The following is an 18,610-nucleotide window of genomic DNA, read 5'->3' on the forward strand; positions in this document are numbered from 1 at the left end:
ATTTTACCTTTATGTTGCTGCCGTACCCAATTGTTTCCCAGTATGACACAGATATTTAAAGAGTGATACTTAATTTCTTTGGGAATATGGTGAATAATGACAGAAGAAAAATATACAGCTCTTAAAAAATGAAGAGAGCACTGCACTGAACCCCATTGAAAACCTCATGGTTATTCCACCAAAAATAGATTTCTGAACTCTTTCTGAGTTAAAACATCAATATTGTTGTTTCTAAAAGAATATGAATGTATGTGAGGTCAGAAAGCACTGCATATTTTTTGTTATTTTTGCCCATTTCTCATTTTCTGCTAATAAATACTAAATTTTTGCTTGGAATTTCAGAGACATGTTGTCAGTAGTTCATAGAAAAAAAGAACAATGTTTATTTTAAACATATAACTTTAGAAAGTAAACTCAGAGAAAATGGTGATTTTAAGTGGTCTCTTTAATTTTTTCCAGAGATGTATCTATTCTTGCCTCTTATTCCTTTGACTGCTAATGTACAGTGCGACCAGTATGCGTCACCCTGGTAGATTTTCTGTGGTGGTAAAGTTTGCATTGTGAATATTAATTTTTACAATCAATAGAAACATTTCTATAGACAAAACCCAATGGCACTAAAATAGAGAAAGTTCTTCCTTTGGGTCTAATTTCTTACTTGGCTGAGAACATTTGTCCTCCAAATGTTAACCTATTTATTTACTCAACTGTATGCCGCTGCCTAGTTGTATTGTTTTAATACAGCAATTTCATGTGCTATAAGAAGAAAAGGTCCATATGGAAATAGCCTCCAGTCCGTGCTTCAGAGGGACGTGACCGGACTGCACAGAGCCCCAACCTGAACCTTGTCCAACTCTGTTGATGTGAATACATAAACTGGGCCCTCGGTGACTGACCCCACCTCACTAATGCTTTAGCGGCAGGCAGAGACAAATCCTCTCAGCCAAGTTATAAAAGCAGCAAATTAATACCTCTGGTTTTGGAGTGGAATTGCTTTCAATTGTCAAGTGATAACTGCCCCTCTTTCAATGTCACTCAACAGAGCCAGACCTGCACAGTAAATATATGGACGGACAAAATTACTTTTTTCTGGTAAACCTTACTTTTAACGTAGTTGTGCTCTTGTTTTTCATAACCTCTTCTCCAGTAACACAGCTTTAAAATCAAAAGCGCACTGAGGAAAAGTTCAAAAAGATGAATAGTTTGTGACATCTGAGTGCTCAGTCTAAGCACTTCAAGGTCTTGAAGTTCAAGATTTTCTTTGATAACAGATGTCTTTTATAATATGGCATTAATATGACTCCCATGCTTTATTCACCAATAACGTATGCCAGCTTTTGGTACGTCACATCCTGATAATATTATGCAGCAATGAGGAACATACACACAGGATCTGAGTTTTAAATGCCTTCACTGTGGAAAATGTTGATGAGAATTACAACAAATTCAAATTTATGAATTTACCCTAAAATGTAGGTGTAGTTTTCCATTGGAAATTTAATCTGGAAATTTAATTTCAGGTTTTTTAAGAGAATGCAAATGTATAAGTTTATTAGTAACCTGTGCATTTTTATTTTTATTTTCCTGGGATAAGGAAAGCAATGTGTGCTATGTGAATGACACACAATATCATTCTCATAGCACTCTTTAAACTGAGGAAGACAAGAAAACATACTTAAACTTTTGCATATCTACAGCAAGTTTAATATGATGAGTTTGACAAACAAGTCCAGAAGGTGACCCAAATTTATCAGTAAGCATGATGACGAAGGAGGTAAAAAATGTCTAAAGTTCTTACTGTTACTGCAAACAAGGCCATTTTTAAATAACATAATTTGGCCCATTTTATTAAAGTCAACAAATATCATCATTGCTATGAAAATAAAGAAACTAGTAAATAAATCTGTTGGGAATTATTCTGAAGCAGATAAAAAACTAACAAAGATGAGGTCATTCAGACCCTGCAAAAAGCAGCTTGATCATCACAGAACGTGAAAGAAAGGAGTGAGATGCTTTCTAAAATTCATTCAGACTTCAGTGCCAGTAGTACTGTAACTTATTCAACTAAGCTGTATTGAACAACTTTTTGAATAGGATATTCAGTTTTTCCTACTTCATACTAAAAGCCCAGAGGATCATATTAAACTATGCACAACTGCAAAGGAAGCAGAACAAGCAGCAGTGTAATCAGAAGTGCATATCTACTCTATAGAGTAAAGTTTTGAATCATTCTTTAATGTAACAAGCAAAAACGAAAGAGGAAATTACTACATAAAATCTTGACATACATCTCCTGTTCATTTAGTTGTCAGACTTTTGATAAATGTTGTCTTCAACCGAGGTGTTAGTAAGAATATCCCTGTTGTTATTAAGGGTCAAGTTGCTGCTGCCCTCTCCGTCGGGCTCCACGGCGTCTTTTTCACTTTTATATCTGATACCAAACAGGTTGCAGAGTTTGTTCAGCAGGAGGTCAACAATCTCTTCTTCTTCAGAGGGCTGGGCCAGAAGAAACAAAATCAGAATCACTTTAAAAACAAAAACACTGACACAGGCATGAGCCATCAGACTTTGGACCAATAACTTTGATTCTTACTCTTTGGTTTTCAGACACTGGAAAGCATTTGCTGTCGAGAAAAAGTTGTCAGAAGACACTCTTATTGTGCGTGTTACACACGAGCCTAAGAGCCAAGCTGTGATAAAAATGTTTTAAGAACTTATCAGTTACCATTTGAATTTATGATTTGAACACAATATTGACTTTGACCTTTGTGCAAATGCTTTTAATATAGCTGTGGATCCTGCTTTTCACAACAAAATGCAGCAATATTGAGCAGTGGGACTTAATATCAGAGGATGTTATGGGCTGATTTGGAGACCTTGCATACTCAAGTTAGATTCACATCTGCAATAATGAGATATGAGATGAAATTACACTAAATGGCAGAAAGAAAGGAAAAAGCTGCATAACACACAAACCATTATGCAAGCCACTGATTTCAACAAAATGTTTGGGATTTTTGTTAATAATTATGATAGTTTTTTGTGATCTCTGGCAATAGGAACAGGTAATGTTTTCAGACAGCAAAGGCTGTCTAGACAGCTGCAATTATACCGGAAAAGGACATTACAGAACACTGCATCCGACAGATTGCCTCATAAACATAAATAATGCTATTTCTGGCTCAAAAACATTCAATGACAACATTTATCTAAGATGATTTATCCAAAGTAAAGTTTTATATAAAACAGCTGCAGTGACAACAGCATGCAGTAGGGACCACAAAAAATGTTTTTATTGGTCCTTCTACTGGCTTGATTTGAACAAAAGTTATCACTTTATCCACTATTGTTCCGATTTATTTCTTTACTTCTACTCGTTAAAAAAACTGACAGGAACTGTTATTTCATTTTCAACTATTCCACATCCCAGCATATTTTGGAAATATTAATCTTTCTTTGCTAACAGCTTAAAATGATTATTTCCCTACACTCTTGTGTTGTTTTGACAATTAATATAAAAAAATGAAATACTTAATTTAATTAAATTATATGTCGTTGCTTAAAAATATTTTTCTCTCCAGTAAGTAAACCATCTGGAAAAGATATATTTTCACATGGAAACATAAAAATGCTTTGTGGTGAGCCTTCTCCATTAAGCTAGCATAATATTGAAAATAATCTCCAAGGATTTAACAGCAGAAAACTTTCTGAATCCATAATCAGTGACCTTTTAAAAATTATGACTTTTTTCATAACTAACCCATTTCTATTCACAACCACTTAGAACTTTCTAGACTGCTATTAAAAGTCTTTTATTTACAGAACAATGGTAGTAATCATAATGAAAAATTATTATTTATGACTGGTTATTACAATTCTTTAAGCTTTAAGATTTCCAACAAAGAAACTAAACCTTTTTTATTAGAAAAAGGTGAGGGAAGGTTAATGAACAACAGAAAATCAAAGAGCCATTTCTTCACAGATCAATTGTTGGGTTAAGCAGAACAAACCGGTGGGTGAAAAAAAAAAGAAATTTCAGCTTTATACTTTGGGCAACTTTAAAAGGGCAGAATGAGGAAGTGAAATGTTAACTAGCATTTGATTTGTGAACCGTGAACATACATTCTTAAAATTAATTCAAGTTTTAAGTAGAGTCCTATGTTTTCGCAGGTTCATGATTAAGATTCTAGTTTCTGTCTCAGGCAGATGCTGTTGAGTTACAACATAACGAGCATCTGTCAGGATGGCCCACCTTTTACCTTCAAAACAACTCTGATGAGTTTGAAAAAAAACAAAAAACATTTTGGATGGATCAAGGGTTGTCTACTGCCTAGATAATGGAAGCAGGTTCTCTGTTGCTTGCTTTTCAAAGGTGAAACCATTTTTTAATCGTCAGGTTTGGAGCCCGGTTCAGTTTTGTATTTTGAGTTCTTCCTTGCACAGTTTTCAGATTTTAATGCACTCTCTCTCTGATCTGCAGTTGTTGGACAGTTTCTACTGTAAAGGCCGTGCAAAGACTGTGGCCGGACTTTTAAAGAAGTTTGAATTAGAAGTGTTGACATGATAAAGCAGAGCTATTTATCATGCATGCATGCATAATCAGAGATGCGACACCCAGAAATCAACTGGTGATGGAAACAGGCCAAATTTTTTATGATCAGTGATTGGGTGATCAATAACTCAGAAATCATTTTTTTCTTCTCAGAGAATTCAAACACATGTAGCTTCTAACATATTGTACTTAAATTGTGTTTAAGTATAATGCTTAAACTCAGATATTCTGAAATGAGATAAAAACAGTTAACCAAGTAAAGAATTTTAAAATTAGTGTTACCTTGTGATGCATTTGCTCCAAGTTTAGAGACACAAGAATCACTGAAATGAAGAGATTTAGAACCACAAACGTCATGAAGACAATACAGGAGCCAAACAGCAATCCGCCGAGGACTGGGTGACTGTCCAAAACCTGGGAAATGATTTAGCTGAGTAAAACATCTGAGTAAACATTGTTTTTTATTTTAGAATAATGCAGTGGATCAGTGTGCACAGTTAACTGTAAAACATCAGACTGAAGAATGCATTAAATACAGTTAATCTGAAACACCTAAATGAGTCAAAAATATTAAATATTAAATCACACCGTTTACCTGGTCATAGTTAAAGATGCCTATCTGCAGACTGATGATGGTCAGAAGAGAATCTAAAAAGGTTTTGTAAGATGAAATCTCCCAGCCATAAATTACGTTGCTCTGAAAAGATGACATGTGACAATCGACACATGAAACTCTGAAGTTATTTATGACAAATTAAAGTCTTAAAACGGATCATTTAAAAGTAATTTACTTAAACAACAATGTTTTTCTTTAATAACATTAAGTACAAATAAAGAATAATTTACAAATAAAAGCAGAAGTTGGAAATATTCGATGTTTTGTATCCAGACAATAAAACTAAATAATTAAAGGTGCTTGAAGTTTTTATTGCATTTTTACTCATTTTTTCCATCAGTTTGGGTCTATGGAGGAAACATCAATATTTTAATCAACTAATTCAGAATGAGACAATGCAGGTGAGGGAGGTTTCTGTACAGATTGTGCAGGTTTGTGCTATTTTATGAAATAATTGTAACCAGAATCAGTGCTCTTTTTACATATCTTAGCAAGTGCAATCAAAAGGAATCATGCACACAAAGTCCTAAATGTGTGTTTTGTATTTAAGTTTATCCAACAGCAGCTCTGAAGCTTGAAGTTGTTTTTAATGAGTCCGGGTGTCAGATTTGTGAAATATTATAAACCTCTGCCTGCATGCTTCCCTGCTCCTCCTCTGTTTTCTCTGTCCTCATTGCTCAATGTAATGCCTGAAAAACTCGACTTATCTTTATGTAAGATATGCACAACTTTGAGTTGCACACATCCACATGGTGCAAAACGTATACCGATCTCTATGTGCAAGGGACCCAAGAATGTTATTGGTATGTTTACCCTGGATTTTTGTCTGTTGTCACAATTTTGAACCACTAAAGCCTCCATGCAGAAAATGTGTGCAAGTTTAAAGCAGTGATGACTTTGTTCTATCATGTTATACTCTTGATACAATCCAAAAGTCATTTTCATAATCCTGCACAATCACACCCATATTCAGATTTTTTTTAATGTAATAACACAGACTTAGTCAAGCAAGAAAGGTAAGAGTGAAATTAGCATATTTGTTCAATTATGATTATCTCCTGCAATGTGCAAATTGCATATTGAAACATTCTAAAAGAAACATATATAAATTAAATAACTTTAATTTGAATTGTTTTATCTCTAATATTTATTTGGATGGGGAAAGGTTTGGAGAAGCAGATTTTTTTTTTTTTTTTACTTCAACTTACAACACCATAATTATATCTTTAATTATCATTTTTTTAAAATCCATTCTAGTTCATCTAATTAGCCAGGAGGGATGATTGTGAGATGAAAGTTTTGCAAGGTACTCACTGCAACTGAGTATGCCACTAGTGTGATCACGATGATGAGTAGAAAACTCGAGATGTCATTCCAGGCTCGATGCAGTGCAGCCGTGATCAGGTTCATCTTGGGGTTCAGTCTGAGAAGGTGCCACAGTTTGACAGTGGACAGAAGAACCAAGAAAGCAACCAAATACTGAAGAACTAAGTCGGCTGCAGCAGTTTCACGAAAACTGGCAAATCTACAAGGGCAGAAACAGGTGAGTTATTAAAAGCAGCAAAGTTTCACTGAGTTTAACATTTTAGATTATAAACACGCTCTATGTAGTTAGATAATACAATAAGATAGATTTGGATGTTGCTCTCACTGGTCTTTGTGGGTTTGGTAGAATTTCATATCACGGTTTCCAAGCAGAGTCCTTTGGATAAAAACCGCAGTGGCACTCCAGCTCAGCAGGATGATGCTCAGCTCCAGAAGGTTCCACTTGTTCTTGAAGTAAAGCCAACGATGCTGCTTCAATAATTTGGCCTGTAATAAAAAATATATATTTTTAACAAATGACTAGAGCAAATGATGTAGGTGATTTTCTCAAATAAAAGGCTTAAAAAAATCTTCTGAACATTCAAATCTGTGATTACAATAAAAATAGAATGGTTTATTGCTAATTAAGTGCTTATTATTAAATTCTGAGTTGGTGTAAATTGAATGTTCTTGAAACTAAATAAGAAAAATGGGTTTTAATCCAGTAGCATAGACTGTACAGGTCCACTCAGCCCAGACGTAAAATTAAGAATTTACATTAAATTGAACTGTGCCTAAGTGGTTTTCAAAGATCGCCTTTCAAAAACAGTCTTTTTTATAGTAGTGTGTATTCTGTCCAATTGCTTGTGTTGGTCTATGATAAAAAACACAATAAAATGCAAAAAATTAATGATTGTAACAAATATAAAAAGCTCCAAGAGTCACAAATGCCTTTGCAAAGTGGTTTATATGTGAACAGATAAGTTTTCCCTTTCAGACATTTTCTCTGTCCAAATATCTTTTTCTCAGTTTTTCAGCCTAGAACAACATAAAGGTCTTAAGGGACTGAGAATGAAACAAAACAGCATATCTAACAGGAGCTAAATTACCATTAATAGTGGAGAAGGAGGTGAAAGAACATCATTACGTTATACGTAGCATAATTACGAATGGTAGAAGATTGTTGCTATTAAAGCCAGAAAAAGAACTGCCATGAGTGATTTGCTTTTTCTTATGTGACAATAGGTGCTATATACCTAAGTACTGGATTTGCAGAAAAAAAGAAGTTAAAATTCATGATAGTAGAGTTGCATATCTTGTTAGACTGATCTAGTAAAACACATAAGTGGCATGTTCAGTTGCTATTAGCAAAACAGACAGAAATCAAAAATCCCGGGTTGCACAAAGTGCCCACTGGCAATTCAGATTAAAGGGAGGTTTTGTAGCTGTCTGCTGGAAAATTAGGTTCGTGGACCTTCAGAGTATTAAAACAACTGAAAAAAAAAAAAAAAAACATGCCTCAGGCAACTCCACCACATTTTGTCTTTACGAACCTGAACAGATCCAAGTACATTTACTCACTGAGGAAATAGATTTATAACTGACTTCTCTTTTTATAAAATACACATTTCTATAAAATAAATGTAGCTCAAGCACTTTTTAAAATGACTATTTTTTCACTTGATCAGAGTTTGGAGAGACGTTTAATGAGTAAAAAAGTCCGAGACGTCCTGTCTCCTCAGGGTATGAAGGCGCCTATCATTAAACTAGAATATCATAGCAAAGTTAATTAATTTGAATAAGTCATTTAAAATCATTTAAACTCAGGGAAACTCAAGTACAAATATTATTACACAAACTGTGATGTAATTCAGACTATCTCTGTAATTTTGTTTAGCCTGGAGCAAATGAAAAATACTAAATCAATGTAAATTAGAACAAAAGTTGTCTATTAGACAATAATTGACAGTCTCCCCATAGAGGATAAGCCATGAAAGGTTTGCTAAAGAAAGTAACGTAAAGTTGAGTAGATAGAAATAAATGTAAGGTTTTTAGGTGTTAAAAACAATGAAAGGTGCGGGAATTTAACTGCAGAACCCAGAAAAAACTCCAGCACAAATGTACTAGTGATAAATAAATGTTTAAATCTTCTTTGACAGTGATTTCATTTAGCTTCATACACACTGCCAGGATTTACGAAGCATTAAAGTGAATAACTAAAGTGTTTACCTGCTTGAACATGTAGTAGAGAATGAAAAGCAAATACATGATCTCAGAAGCCATAACGAAGAAGTAAAGCCCCCCTGTTGATGGGTAAAGACGGACAGCCTGCAGATCACTGTAGAACTGAAATGCTCCTGCAAAGTTAAAGACATGATTTACTAACACAGAAAGAGGAGAAATAAGTCTGCATTTTCCAGAAGATTATGTTTAATAAAGCTGCAGGTCTTTAGAAGAGCACTCCTCACCTACGGCTGAAGTCTCCATCAAGAGCGTGACGATACAGAAGAGGTTCACGTTTGCATTGTAAACCGTGAACTCGACAAAGATTGCCCTTGTGTACTTATCAAGCCATTTATTATGGAAAAGATACTCAAGTGTGCTGTAGACAAAGAACATAATGTTTTAGAGCTGAAAACAAAGAGTTACTTTTTCTCAGATTTCTGACTTTAGTCATTCTGACAATCTAATAATTATGACTTTTTCTTTTTTTTCTCATAAGTAAGCCTGACTTTTTCTCTCAAGAAACTGACTTCTGACCTTATAGTCATTCTGACTTATATATATAAAATTCAGAGTTTTTCTTTCAGAATTTCACCTGCTGGCATTTTGAATATCTGGTCCGAGCTCAGCTACAAATCCTCCTCCTCTGTAGAGCACCAGTCGTCCCCAGAATGGCAGACTTCTGAGCTCAGCTTCAGTCTGGTACGTCCATGGAGAGGAGGCACTTTCCTTGACAGAGTGGTTCCAGCCAGCTTCGTAGGAACCTGTGTCTTCTACCTCCCATGAATAGGGGGCTTCACAGTCTGGCACTAATCCAAGCATGAGACTTGCAATCTGACACGAGTTCTGCTCAACTCTTAATTGGCGAACACGAGCATTCCCCACCAGCTTGGAGTTTCCATCTGTGATAAATCCTACAGGAAAATATTTTACAGTTTTACTAGTACTGGAAAGAAAAAGTCACAACATTATAGCATTTAAAAAAAAAACCCAAACATTTCTAATAGTAGCAAAATCTTCCTATCTTCACGCTGAATATAAAGTAAAACACTCCAGATTCTTTTTGGGGAGAAATAGTGAGACATCCTTCACAATTTTAACAACGTAAAAAAAAAAAAAGAAAGAAGAATCAAAACACCTGAAAGTGTCTACAGCTTGTGTCACAAAATATCCTGCAAATGATAATATGGAACCAAATAGGCTGACTTTCACAAATCCAATTAACGTGATAAAAGGCAATAAAGTAAAGTTTAATAAACACAATCTGTTTGCTATCTTGGGATTATATTTATTTTTCTAAACTAGAGGCAGACATCTGTTTTACTGGGCGGCATTAAAGCTGCAAACAGCCTTAATGAGTACTAACTTTTTGTACATAAGGCAATATCAAAGTTGTTCTGACAGAAATTCAGCTTTTAGACTTGAGTTCACCTTCAGCTGTTTTCAACAGAAGCTACAAGTGTGTGGACACATTTTAATGTTTTGGAAGGATTCCTACCTGGATATTCTCCAAAAAGGTTTTGGAGTAGAGTGGTGTTAGCCCAGGTAAAAACATCCTGAAGAGTCATGCTGTCTGGGACGTCGTCAGAAAAGCTATTTTTAATGTGCTGTTTCAGCAAAAAAGCATTGGGATCTCTCTGACCATAGGCCACCAGCAGTAACATCCACATGAACCCCATGTAAACTGCAACATAATGTTTAGAAAAAGTCAACACACCTCGCAGTTAAGTCTGAAATCAAATAATTTACCAAAATAATGTAACTTTATACTCACTCAAGATCTCATTGAGCAAAGCAAAGGCCTTCTGTTCCATAATCTTGTTCCTTTTCATTCTCTCGATGTCTGCAGGAGGAGGTGGCTCATAAAGATGGTAATCCCATTGGCTTGTTTGTTTTTTATTTTGATCACCTGTTTAAAATGGTGAATGTTTGAAAGTTTGTTGTCATTTGTTGGAAGTTAAATGTGTGTTTTTGGAGGATCACGACATTACCAGACTTTCTTCCACTTCTTTCAAACGCCACATTTTGAAAATCTTCTTCATCGACTCGCTTTATTACCAGTGCAAAGAAAACTGCAAGACATACCACCTGCAGTACATTGAATACACAAATTTCAAGGCAATATCAAATCCATGAATTGTTTCCAGGCATTATTTATGAGCAGGTTTTGAAACCAGAGCACCATAAATCTGATAGTTATGCTTTAGGCCAACAGAAATACTAAGTCTTACCTTCAGTGGCTGAATAAAGAGAAGACTCTGAAAGAAGGAGACGATCATGGATACCAACCAGCTGATGGAGCGCTCCTTCCCAAATTTCAGCCCATAAAGCATCGTGAAATATCCAGAAACAAAACTGGTTCCAATCACCAGCAACCAGCCGACAAAGATAAACCACCAGGGTAGAAAACCCCGACGCTGTGGCTTTTTTTTCAGAACATCGTCATCATTTGAAGTGCCATGCTCAGGAACAAACCTGGAATTGGACAGATAAAGAAAGGGTTTTACATTATTTGTCAAATCAAAATTACTACTGTGCTGCAGCCTTGGCTATGAGAACTTAGAGATATTAGAGCTTTTCTTATTTTGTAGCAGTTATCTCTTACTTGATATATGGCAGAGGTATGAAACAGATTTCATGAACATTTATACCAGTTCACATACTTTGTTCTTGCGCTGCTATAAAAGAAGCAAATATTTTCATAAAAGTATTTTGTGTGCTTTTATGAAAAGTCCTTGTTTCTGTTTAAGTAGCCTACAATCTAACATTAGCCTCTGACACAGTAAAACCTTTAAGGAAGCTAGAAAATCTAACAACAAATCACAAACATGCAGCTGCTTTCTGTATTTGTATTACTGAGGATATTATATTCAAAACTGTGGGGCTGAATTTTAATACGATGCCCTTCAGATGGAACTAAAGCTCCACTAGAAAGGGTAAATATTGGCAATCTGTTGGTTAAGAATAGACCAAGCCAATGCTTTTGTTATGATGTGTTGTTTTAAAGTGGACCCAAATGCAGCAGGCAGTGACGTAGAGTTGATCTTATAGATTTAATGAAAAAACATGAACAAAAACTCACAAAAATCACAGAGAACCAAGGGAGCCAGAGCAGAACAAAAACCATAAATATAAGGACAAGGACGGCAGGGTACTGACAGGAAGAACAACAGGATTTAACAGAAGGAAACAAAGAATGTGAGGACCAGAAGTTTAAGTAAAGGGAGAGTTAATGTGGAACAATGCAACGGTTCCGATTGGCTAACTGAGGGTGTGTGTGTGAGAGAGAAAAAGCAAATTAATCTAAATTAAGCTTTCATGAAGAATAAAACTAAGAGCAGGCTAAGAGTAAAACATGACAAGACTAATCAGATGAAAAGTAACTGAACTAAAAGAGGAAACAAACATGGACGAAGGAAAATAAAGTCAATACAGGGAAAGAACAGAAACAAAGAGTCCATATTTGACAGCACTAGTTCAGCCACCACGTCCCAATAAGCATTTTTAAAAGCTCAAAATAAAGCTGTAAGTGTAATGTTTTTTTTTTTTGTTTTTTTTACTTCTCATGTTTAGGCTCATCTAGGTCCAAATGGCTGGAGGTGAAGAGCTGATCTTCAAGGTAGCTCTTCATCCCCTGGATCTGCTTCTGGGCCTTATCGAAGCTGACTGGGCTGGGGAAGCTGGACGGGTCCATCAGACTCAGCTCCTTTTCAAGCTGGCACATTTGTCTGTACAGATGCTGGGTTTTGTTGCTCTTCTTCTCAATCCCCTCGGCTGTTAGCACAGGACACAAACACATCGCAATCGTAACTACTAAGATGTATGATTTTGGACGAATGTAAAAACTTTAAAAGTCTGATTTTGTTTATTTGGGGATGGATACACCTACAGCTAGCTTTCCTGAGCATCTCTGTTGCTTCTGACCTGAATAACAACACCACTGTCGCAGGAGCAGGACCCACCTGATAGTTGACACTGTGTTTTTGTCTGGGTGTCATTGCTGCATTTGGTATTCTGTTTGAGAAATTCTTCCACTTCGGCGAGGACAGCATTAATGTCAGTTTCTTTTCCAGAACCAAACTCAGACTTGATGGATGGGATGTTGCATTTGGTTGTCTCAGACAGAGACTGAAGAATTCTTGAAATATCCTAATTGTTCAAATGGAAGATATTGTTCTATATACATTAGAAACACATAATGCAATGTAACCAGTATTCTAGCCATTATTTTCAACTAACTAAAATCAATGCTTCAAAATGTTCTTCAGTTCAAATGAAAAATACTTTATAAATCCCAGAGAGAAATTAAATGTTGGTGCAACTCAAAGTTTTGAAGCTACTTGGGTGATATAAGTAACAAAACCTTTTATTTCTCTGTGGTATAAATAAAATATGTTTTAAATGAACTCAATCAGATTTGCACTAAAAAAGAATTTTAGGATTTCTACATGTAATAAATGTGAAAAACCACATATTGTTTTTCTTCCTCTCTATGTGCTTTAATTCTGTGTTGGTCTATCACATGAAATCAGAGTGAAATACACAGAGGCTTGTGGTTTGCAACAAGACAAAATGGTGAAAAAACAATGTTCAAGGTCTGCGATGGGTTTTCTTTGCTGTTCACAAAGGCACAAAGCACTTACTTTTATTATGGTGTCTAAAGTGGAGCTCCCTGTGCTGCTGATGGTAGTTCCCGGTTGTAGAGAAGTTGTCTGTACGCTGCTTTTTTGCTGGCGGCGACTTGCTGTCTTTGTTTTTCTTTGACAACAAGACGACTCCCGAGGGCGAGTGTTTCTGAAGACGCTGACTATGAGGATGTTTATTGGAAACATGATGAGGGAACTCTGAACCCCAACCATGAACTGCTGCCAGGTGAACTCAAAGTGACCTGAAAACATAGCTCTGATGAGACAAGTTTGTGGCGTTTTCTTTTGTTTCTTGAGGTACTGTGAAGTGTAAATAAAAGTAGATGTACCCAAATCCATGACCTGATCTGAGGGGTCTGTTGGGATCCCATAAAACATGATGCTGGTCAGCATGGTGCAGAGCAGCAGGGAGAAACAGCAGGACACCCTCTGCACACAAGTAAAGTTGCTGCTCGGCGGTCGACTGATCACAGAGAACCAAAGGTGTCCGTCACTGAAATCCTTTGCCGTCTTCATGAAGAACAAGTTACTGGAAGATAGAAGCTTCAATGTTATAAACATTTTAAGACAAAGATAAACTCCCAATTAGTGAAGGATTATCAACATATTTTAATCTCTTTGTGTAGAGACACAACATTTGATGGGATTTGTGGCTTGCTGTCATTTAAGAATAAAGAAAAAGCTGTAAATCTTTGAATCATCAGCTCAATTTTTAAGTCGAGATCCATTGCAAAAAAAATCAGTTATTTATGTTCTAAAAAAACAAACTTACCTGTTAACTGTAATTAGTTCACAGTTTAACAATTAAAGTAAATTAAAATAACTTAACAAGACTGTCTAGAAATCTTTAATCATATTCATATTTCACTTCTCATCCATTGGCTAATTAGTTCTCCTATAACAGACTATTTTTTCTCAAAATGCAAATACCTTCATTAGCTAAGAAGTTGGCTTCAGTTGAAGACTTGCTGTTTTAAAAAGTCAAATTTCAAAAGGTTTCGCTTTTCTTCCAATAAATTTGATGTTTCTTCAACTGAAATCCGAGCCTGCTATTGCATCTGATTTACATTTGATTTGACTTTTCATTGAAATTCAAATGGAAACGGACGTCCCAAGATTCACATCAGCTCTGCAGACTATAATGGTGCCCTTGTGTATGTAATTGTGCACCTCAATGTACCGCTACACTTCTGCCTTACCTGAATTTCTTCAGATCCATCTCTGTCGAAACAGGAAAGAGTTTATCGAGGCAGCAATCACCCATGTCTATTGCGAGCCAGGAGTTGCATAAAAAATACCATTTCTGCTCTGTTTGTAAATCTTGCACAAGGACGTTGCCCACAAACCTGAAGGAAACAACAAACATTTTATCTCATGAAGTCTACATTTTTTTCATTTTTGAAAGTATTACATGTCAGGCCACAATGTGGTGGGAAGTGTCACAACATTACATTAATAAGTTAGAACATGTGGATTCCATGAAGCCAACTGTTTATGTGAGTCTTAACAGGCTGTATTGTGTATTTCCCAGGCACAAAGTTTTTTGACTGTGCTATAAACCTATATATACCTTCATTTCAATCTGGAGAGACTCAAACGGAGAAAGAAGGCAATTAAAAGAGTTTAATGACAAAATGAACATGAAAATAAACAAAGTCCTTTGGCGTTCAGGCCCCGGCCGGGGACATCGAGCTGGACTTCGATGAGCTCGATGAACATTCCTGATGCAGCATAGGAATGTAGACCCCCCGGGGCCTGTACTGGTGGCGGCGGTCGGAGGAAGATGAGGCCTGAGAGCCGGGAGCAGAAGGTGGAGATGGGGTGGAGGTGGGTTGATCGCAGCTGGTGAGCAGAGGAGGCTATGGGTGAAGGTCCTTTTGAACTGAAGCCCAAACGATGATTGGCTGGAGCGAGGCTTGGTCCGCGCCGATAGGTCCAGGTTGCAGAGAGGCGGGCGCTGATTGATGAGGCAGGTGCGACTAGAGTCTTCCAGACTGAACTTTTGTCAAGACTCCATTTGTTAAAATGTTGTATTGATTTAAAAAAATTTACTTGAATTTTTAAAAGAAACTGTATTTTCCTACCTCCATTTTTCATATATCCTTGGCTTTCACGTAAATAACCACCAAATCTTAACTTGACAACGGTTTAAAAGTTCAGAATCTAATTCAGTTAAACCACTATCAATGTTTTTAAGATGTAGAAGTCTGCTCCAGACAAGCCCTCTTTTGGACTAGTTTTTAGTTTCAGTTTCCAGAACCAAATAATGTGGATTTCCATATAAAGTTGTCCATAAAGTTGTCAACTGCAGGTTGGCAACTTGCTACATAATGCAACCTGTATCTGACAGTCTTAAGGCAGTCTGAACAACAAAGGTCGGATTTCTTTGAATGCGACCGATACTATCCGATCTCCTCAAATGTGATCTGAATCCTAACGGCCAGATCCTGAACGTCATTGATCGACAAACGTCACTATTCTGCAGATTCGGAGATTCGGTGATTACTGTGCTGGCTCCGTTCGGACAACAACTTCAAAATCGTAAGCTATGCTTCACCGTTAGCATCCATGTTTACTTCCACAAACACTGAGGACTACTTCTTTTTTATGGCGGTTGGCAAAACGCTGAGCACGCTCTCTATGTGGGACGTTATTGCGGGACACTTTCTGATGAATTTACAGTAAGTCTTAAAGCAAAAGGAGAGTTGGCTGAATTCAGCACCAGTAAATGAGCAAAATCAGTGACTGGAACCTTCAGAAAAACTGGAGTCTCTGCAATGTTGTTTTCTTGAATGCTCTTTGTTTTCAAGAAAGTCATAATCAGGATTTTGCTGTGGAAAATCAATCATATTTAGCATTCACCCTTTAGTATGTGAGGATAACAGTTCTTCATTATGTCCTTGCTGTAATTGCACATATTTTTGCTTTCAGTCAATTTGACATAGCTTTGGTTCAGTGCTTTAGCTGATTGACTTTGTTTTATCCAAACTTTAGTTATCAGATCTCTGACAGTCAAACATATTCAGTTTATTCATACAGCTGTCAAGAATCAGTTGGACTTTCTTCTGGGTAACGTTCCAACACACCAATTATTGGTTAAGACAGGCATCCTGCCAACTTCTGCTTTCACAGAGGGGAAAAAAAAACATACCGATAAACAGTTAATCAAGTATATTTTGTAAGCAGCACCTGGCTAGTAATCAGGCACTCACTTCTTGTGGAAGTAATGAAAGTGTAATAGGTTTTTCCATACACTGATACTGCTCTTAGCTTTGTTTCTGCTTCTTTTTTTTATACGCAGCATGTACTTGTTAGTGGTTTGTTGTTCAGCACTTACAGCCTGCCAAAACTACTTATTTCACAAATGAAGTAAAAATTCCTGAATACTGATTGGAGCTTCTTCATGTTTGTTTGAAATGTGGATATTGTATGCAATTCAGTATATTATTCCACGCATTCTGGTTGGAATAAAGTTAGACAAATCATTTATATCCTCATGGTGGAAATTTTGAGATTTGAACTGAATGAATCTGCTTTATGTAGTCATTAAAAATATGTATTCATATCTAAGACTGTCATCTCTGTTGTACATGATATATTTATTATACTGTCACGGCATTAATCAGAGTAGGTCTTATTAGTTCATCTTTTTTTTGTTTTTTAAGTATTTTTTTTTGTGATTTCTCACCAAGCAGGATGGTTTCCAGAATTGTTGTGCCACAGTCTGATGCCCTGCAGCTCTCCCAAAGAGGACGGTGTAGTCAGCAGGAACAAATCCACGGCTCCACGCTCAAACACGGGTTTCTTTGGATCACTCAAGTGATGAGGCTTACTGTTTCCGTCTGCACCCAGAAGAGTGACTACAACCTGAAACAAAATACTGCGTCACAAGAATCCTCTGGTTCTTTATCTGTAAAGAAAAATTACTTCATTTGCACATAAAAACTTCTGACTTTGAGGACATTAATAAATAACTTCTTTCTCTTATTATTGCGATATTTAGCAAGTAGAAATAATTTGACCTAAAACAAAAGACATTTGATGAGAAAAAAAAAAAAAATCCATGTTTTTTTATTCAGTCTATGTAAACTTCTAGCTTCAACTCTACATATTTGTACATTGTTTACCTTGTTAATTAAATGTACTAAAATTAAGGATTTGGTTTTCAAATGTTATTTCAGTTAAAGATTTATTTATTTATCTTTTTTAATTTACCAGAGAGTCAGAATTATATGCTCGGCGAATTGCTGCTAGTGCTTGTTAACATTCTTCCAGCAGCAACAATATGTCAACATATTCTTGTACAAAATGAGCCCCCGACACGGAAACAAAAGTTCAGTCAATGTTTACCCTTTTTATTATTTCCACCAGTGTTTGATGCAGAATCTGGTCTGTTTAGCTTTGAAATGCTCTGGTGAGTTTCACAGATGGAGACAGATGAAATGAAAGTGATGCTGACAGACAGAATGTTGGCCGGATGTTTGGGAAGCCAAGGCTAAGCTGAGCTGAATCACGACTTGTTTACATGATTGCTTTTATGCTATAAAGTGAGTTGAAGATTAAATAATTAGTTTGGATTAAACTTTCTGAGTCTGTGACTAGTTTAGCTGCTAGAAAGTGATCTGAGTTTTTGACGGCACAGGCTTAAAGGATGAAGCATGTCCTTATTATTTCTGTTGTTCAAATCCCCAGCAAATTAAATTTTCCAGACTGAAAAAGCAAAAACTTAGATGCTTTTTGAGCAGCAAGTTAACTGATGCTGCAGCAATACACATTCCCATTGTATATATCTGCTGGTAAATACTCATTAATGATTCTTAATGGATTCACTAACCTGCAAGTCACAGGATTATAGGACTGTAGTTCTTTTGTTTGTTTTCATTTTCTGCATATTACTAAGACAAAACTGTCTAAGAGACATTTCAAACAAGGTTCCAGATCATTTTTGAGACGATTTTTAAAAATTGGTATTTAAGATCCATTTATCCTAAATAAATGCATATCCATATTTTCACTACCTGAGAAGAAGTGGAGGCTCCTATGCGATGTCCAGTGCAAACACACAACAGATATCGGTAATTATCCATGGGGTCGTTGTCCTCCAGCACCGTCCCCTTCACCTGCATGCGAGTAAAGTAACTAAACTGATCATCCATTCTTTCATTCATGTCAAACTGGGCTTGCTTGCTAATAAAAGCTTATTTACCTATCAGTAAAATAGCAATCACTTACATAGATAACTTTAACTTCAGCATATGAGCAGAAAAA

At 36.2% G+C, this 18,610-nt stretch overlaps 1 protein-coding gene across 1 annotated transcript in view; it reads right to left on the reverse strand.

Annotated features, from left to right (window-relative positions):
* Positions 1-2,214: 2,214 nt before the first annotated feature.
* Positions 2,215-18,610, reverse strand: part of LOC106936558 (polycystic kidney disease protein 1-like 2) — a 40,922-nt gene continuing 24,526 nt past the window's right edge. Inside the window, exons 26-44 of the mRNA XM_015017648.1 lie at positions 18,361-18,462; positions 17,031-17,209; positions 14,542-14,688; positions 13,672-13,871; positions 13,340-13,584; positions 12,659-12,845; positions 12,257-12,470; positions 10,928-11,171; positions 10,688-10,784; positions 10,471-10,605; positions 10,195-10,380; positions 9,292-9,610; positions 8,942-9,075; positions 8,703-8,830; positions 6,820-6,980; positions 6,483-6,693; positions 5,148-5,249; positions 4,835-4,966; positions 2,215-2,496 (exon numbers count right to left, since the gene is read on the reverse strand). Of these exons, the coding sequence (XP_014873134.1) occupies positions 2,302-2,496; positions 4,835-4,966; positions 5,148-5,249; positions 6,483-6,693; positions 6,820-6,980; positions 8,703-8,830; positions 8,942-9,075; positions 9,292-9,610; positions 10,195-10,380; positions 10,471-10,605; positions 10,688-10,784; positions 10,928-11,171; positions 12,257-12,470; positions 12,659-12,845; positions 13,340-13,584; positions 13,672-13,871; positions 14,542-14,688; positions 17,031-17,209; positions 18,361-18,462 (3,318 nt within the window). The 3' untranslated portion in view covers positions 2,215-2,301. The remainder of the gene's footprint in view (positions 2,497-4,834; positions 4,967-5,147; positions 5,250-6,482; positions 6,694-6,819; positions 6,981-8,702; positions 8,831-8,941; positions 9,076-9,291; positions 9,611-10,194; positions 10,381-10,470; positions 10,606-10,687; positions 10,785-10,927; positions 11,172-12,256; positions 12,471-12,658; positions 12,846-13,339; positions 13,585-13,671; positions 13,872-14,541; positions 14,689-17,030; positions 17,210-18,360; positions 18,463-18,610) is intronic.

This window comes from Poecilia latipinna, unplaced genomic scaffold (genome assembly GCF_001443285.1).
Source record: "Poecilia latipinna isolate Pla-1442-1.1 unplaced genomic scaffold, P_latipinna-1.0 Scaffold2171, whole genome shotgun sequence".
NCBI lineage: Eukaryota > Metazoa > Chordata > Actinopteri > Cyprinodontiformes > Poeciliidae > Poecilia > Poecilia latipinna.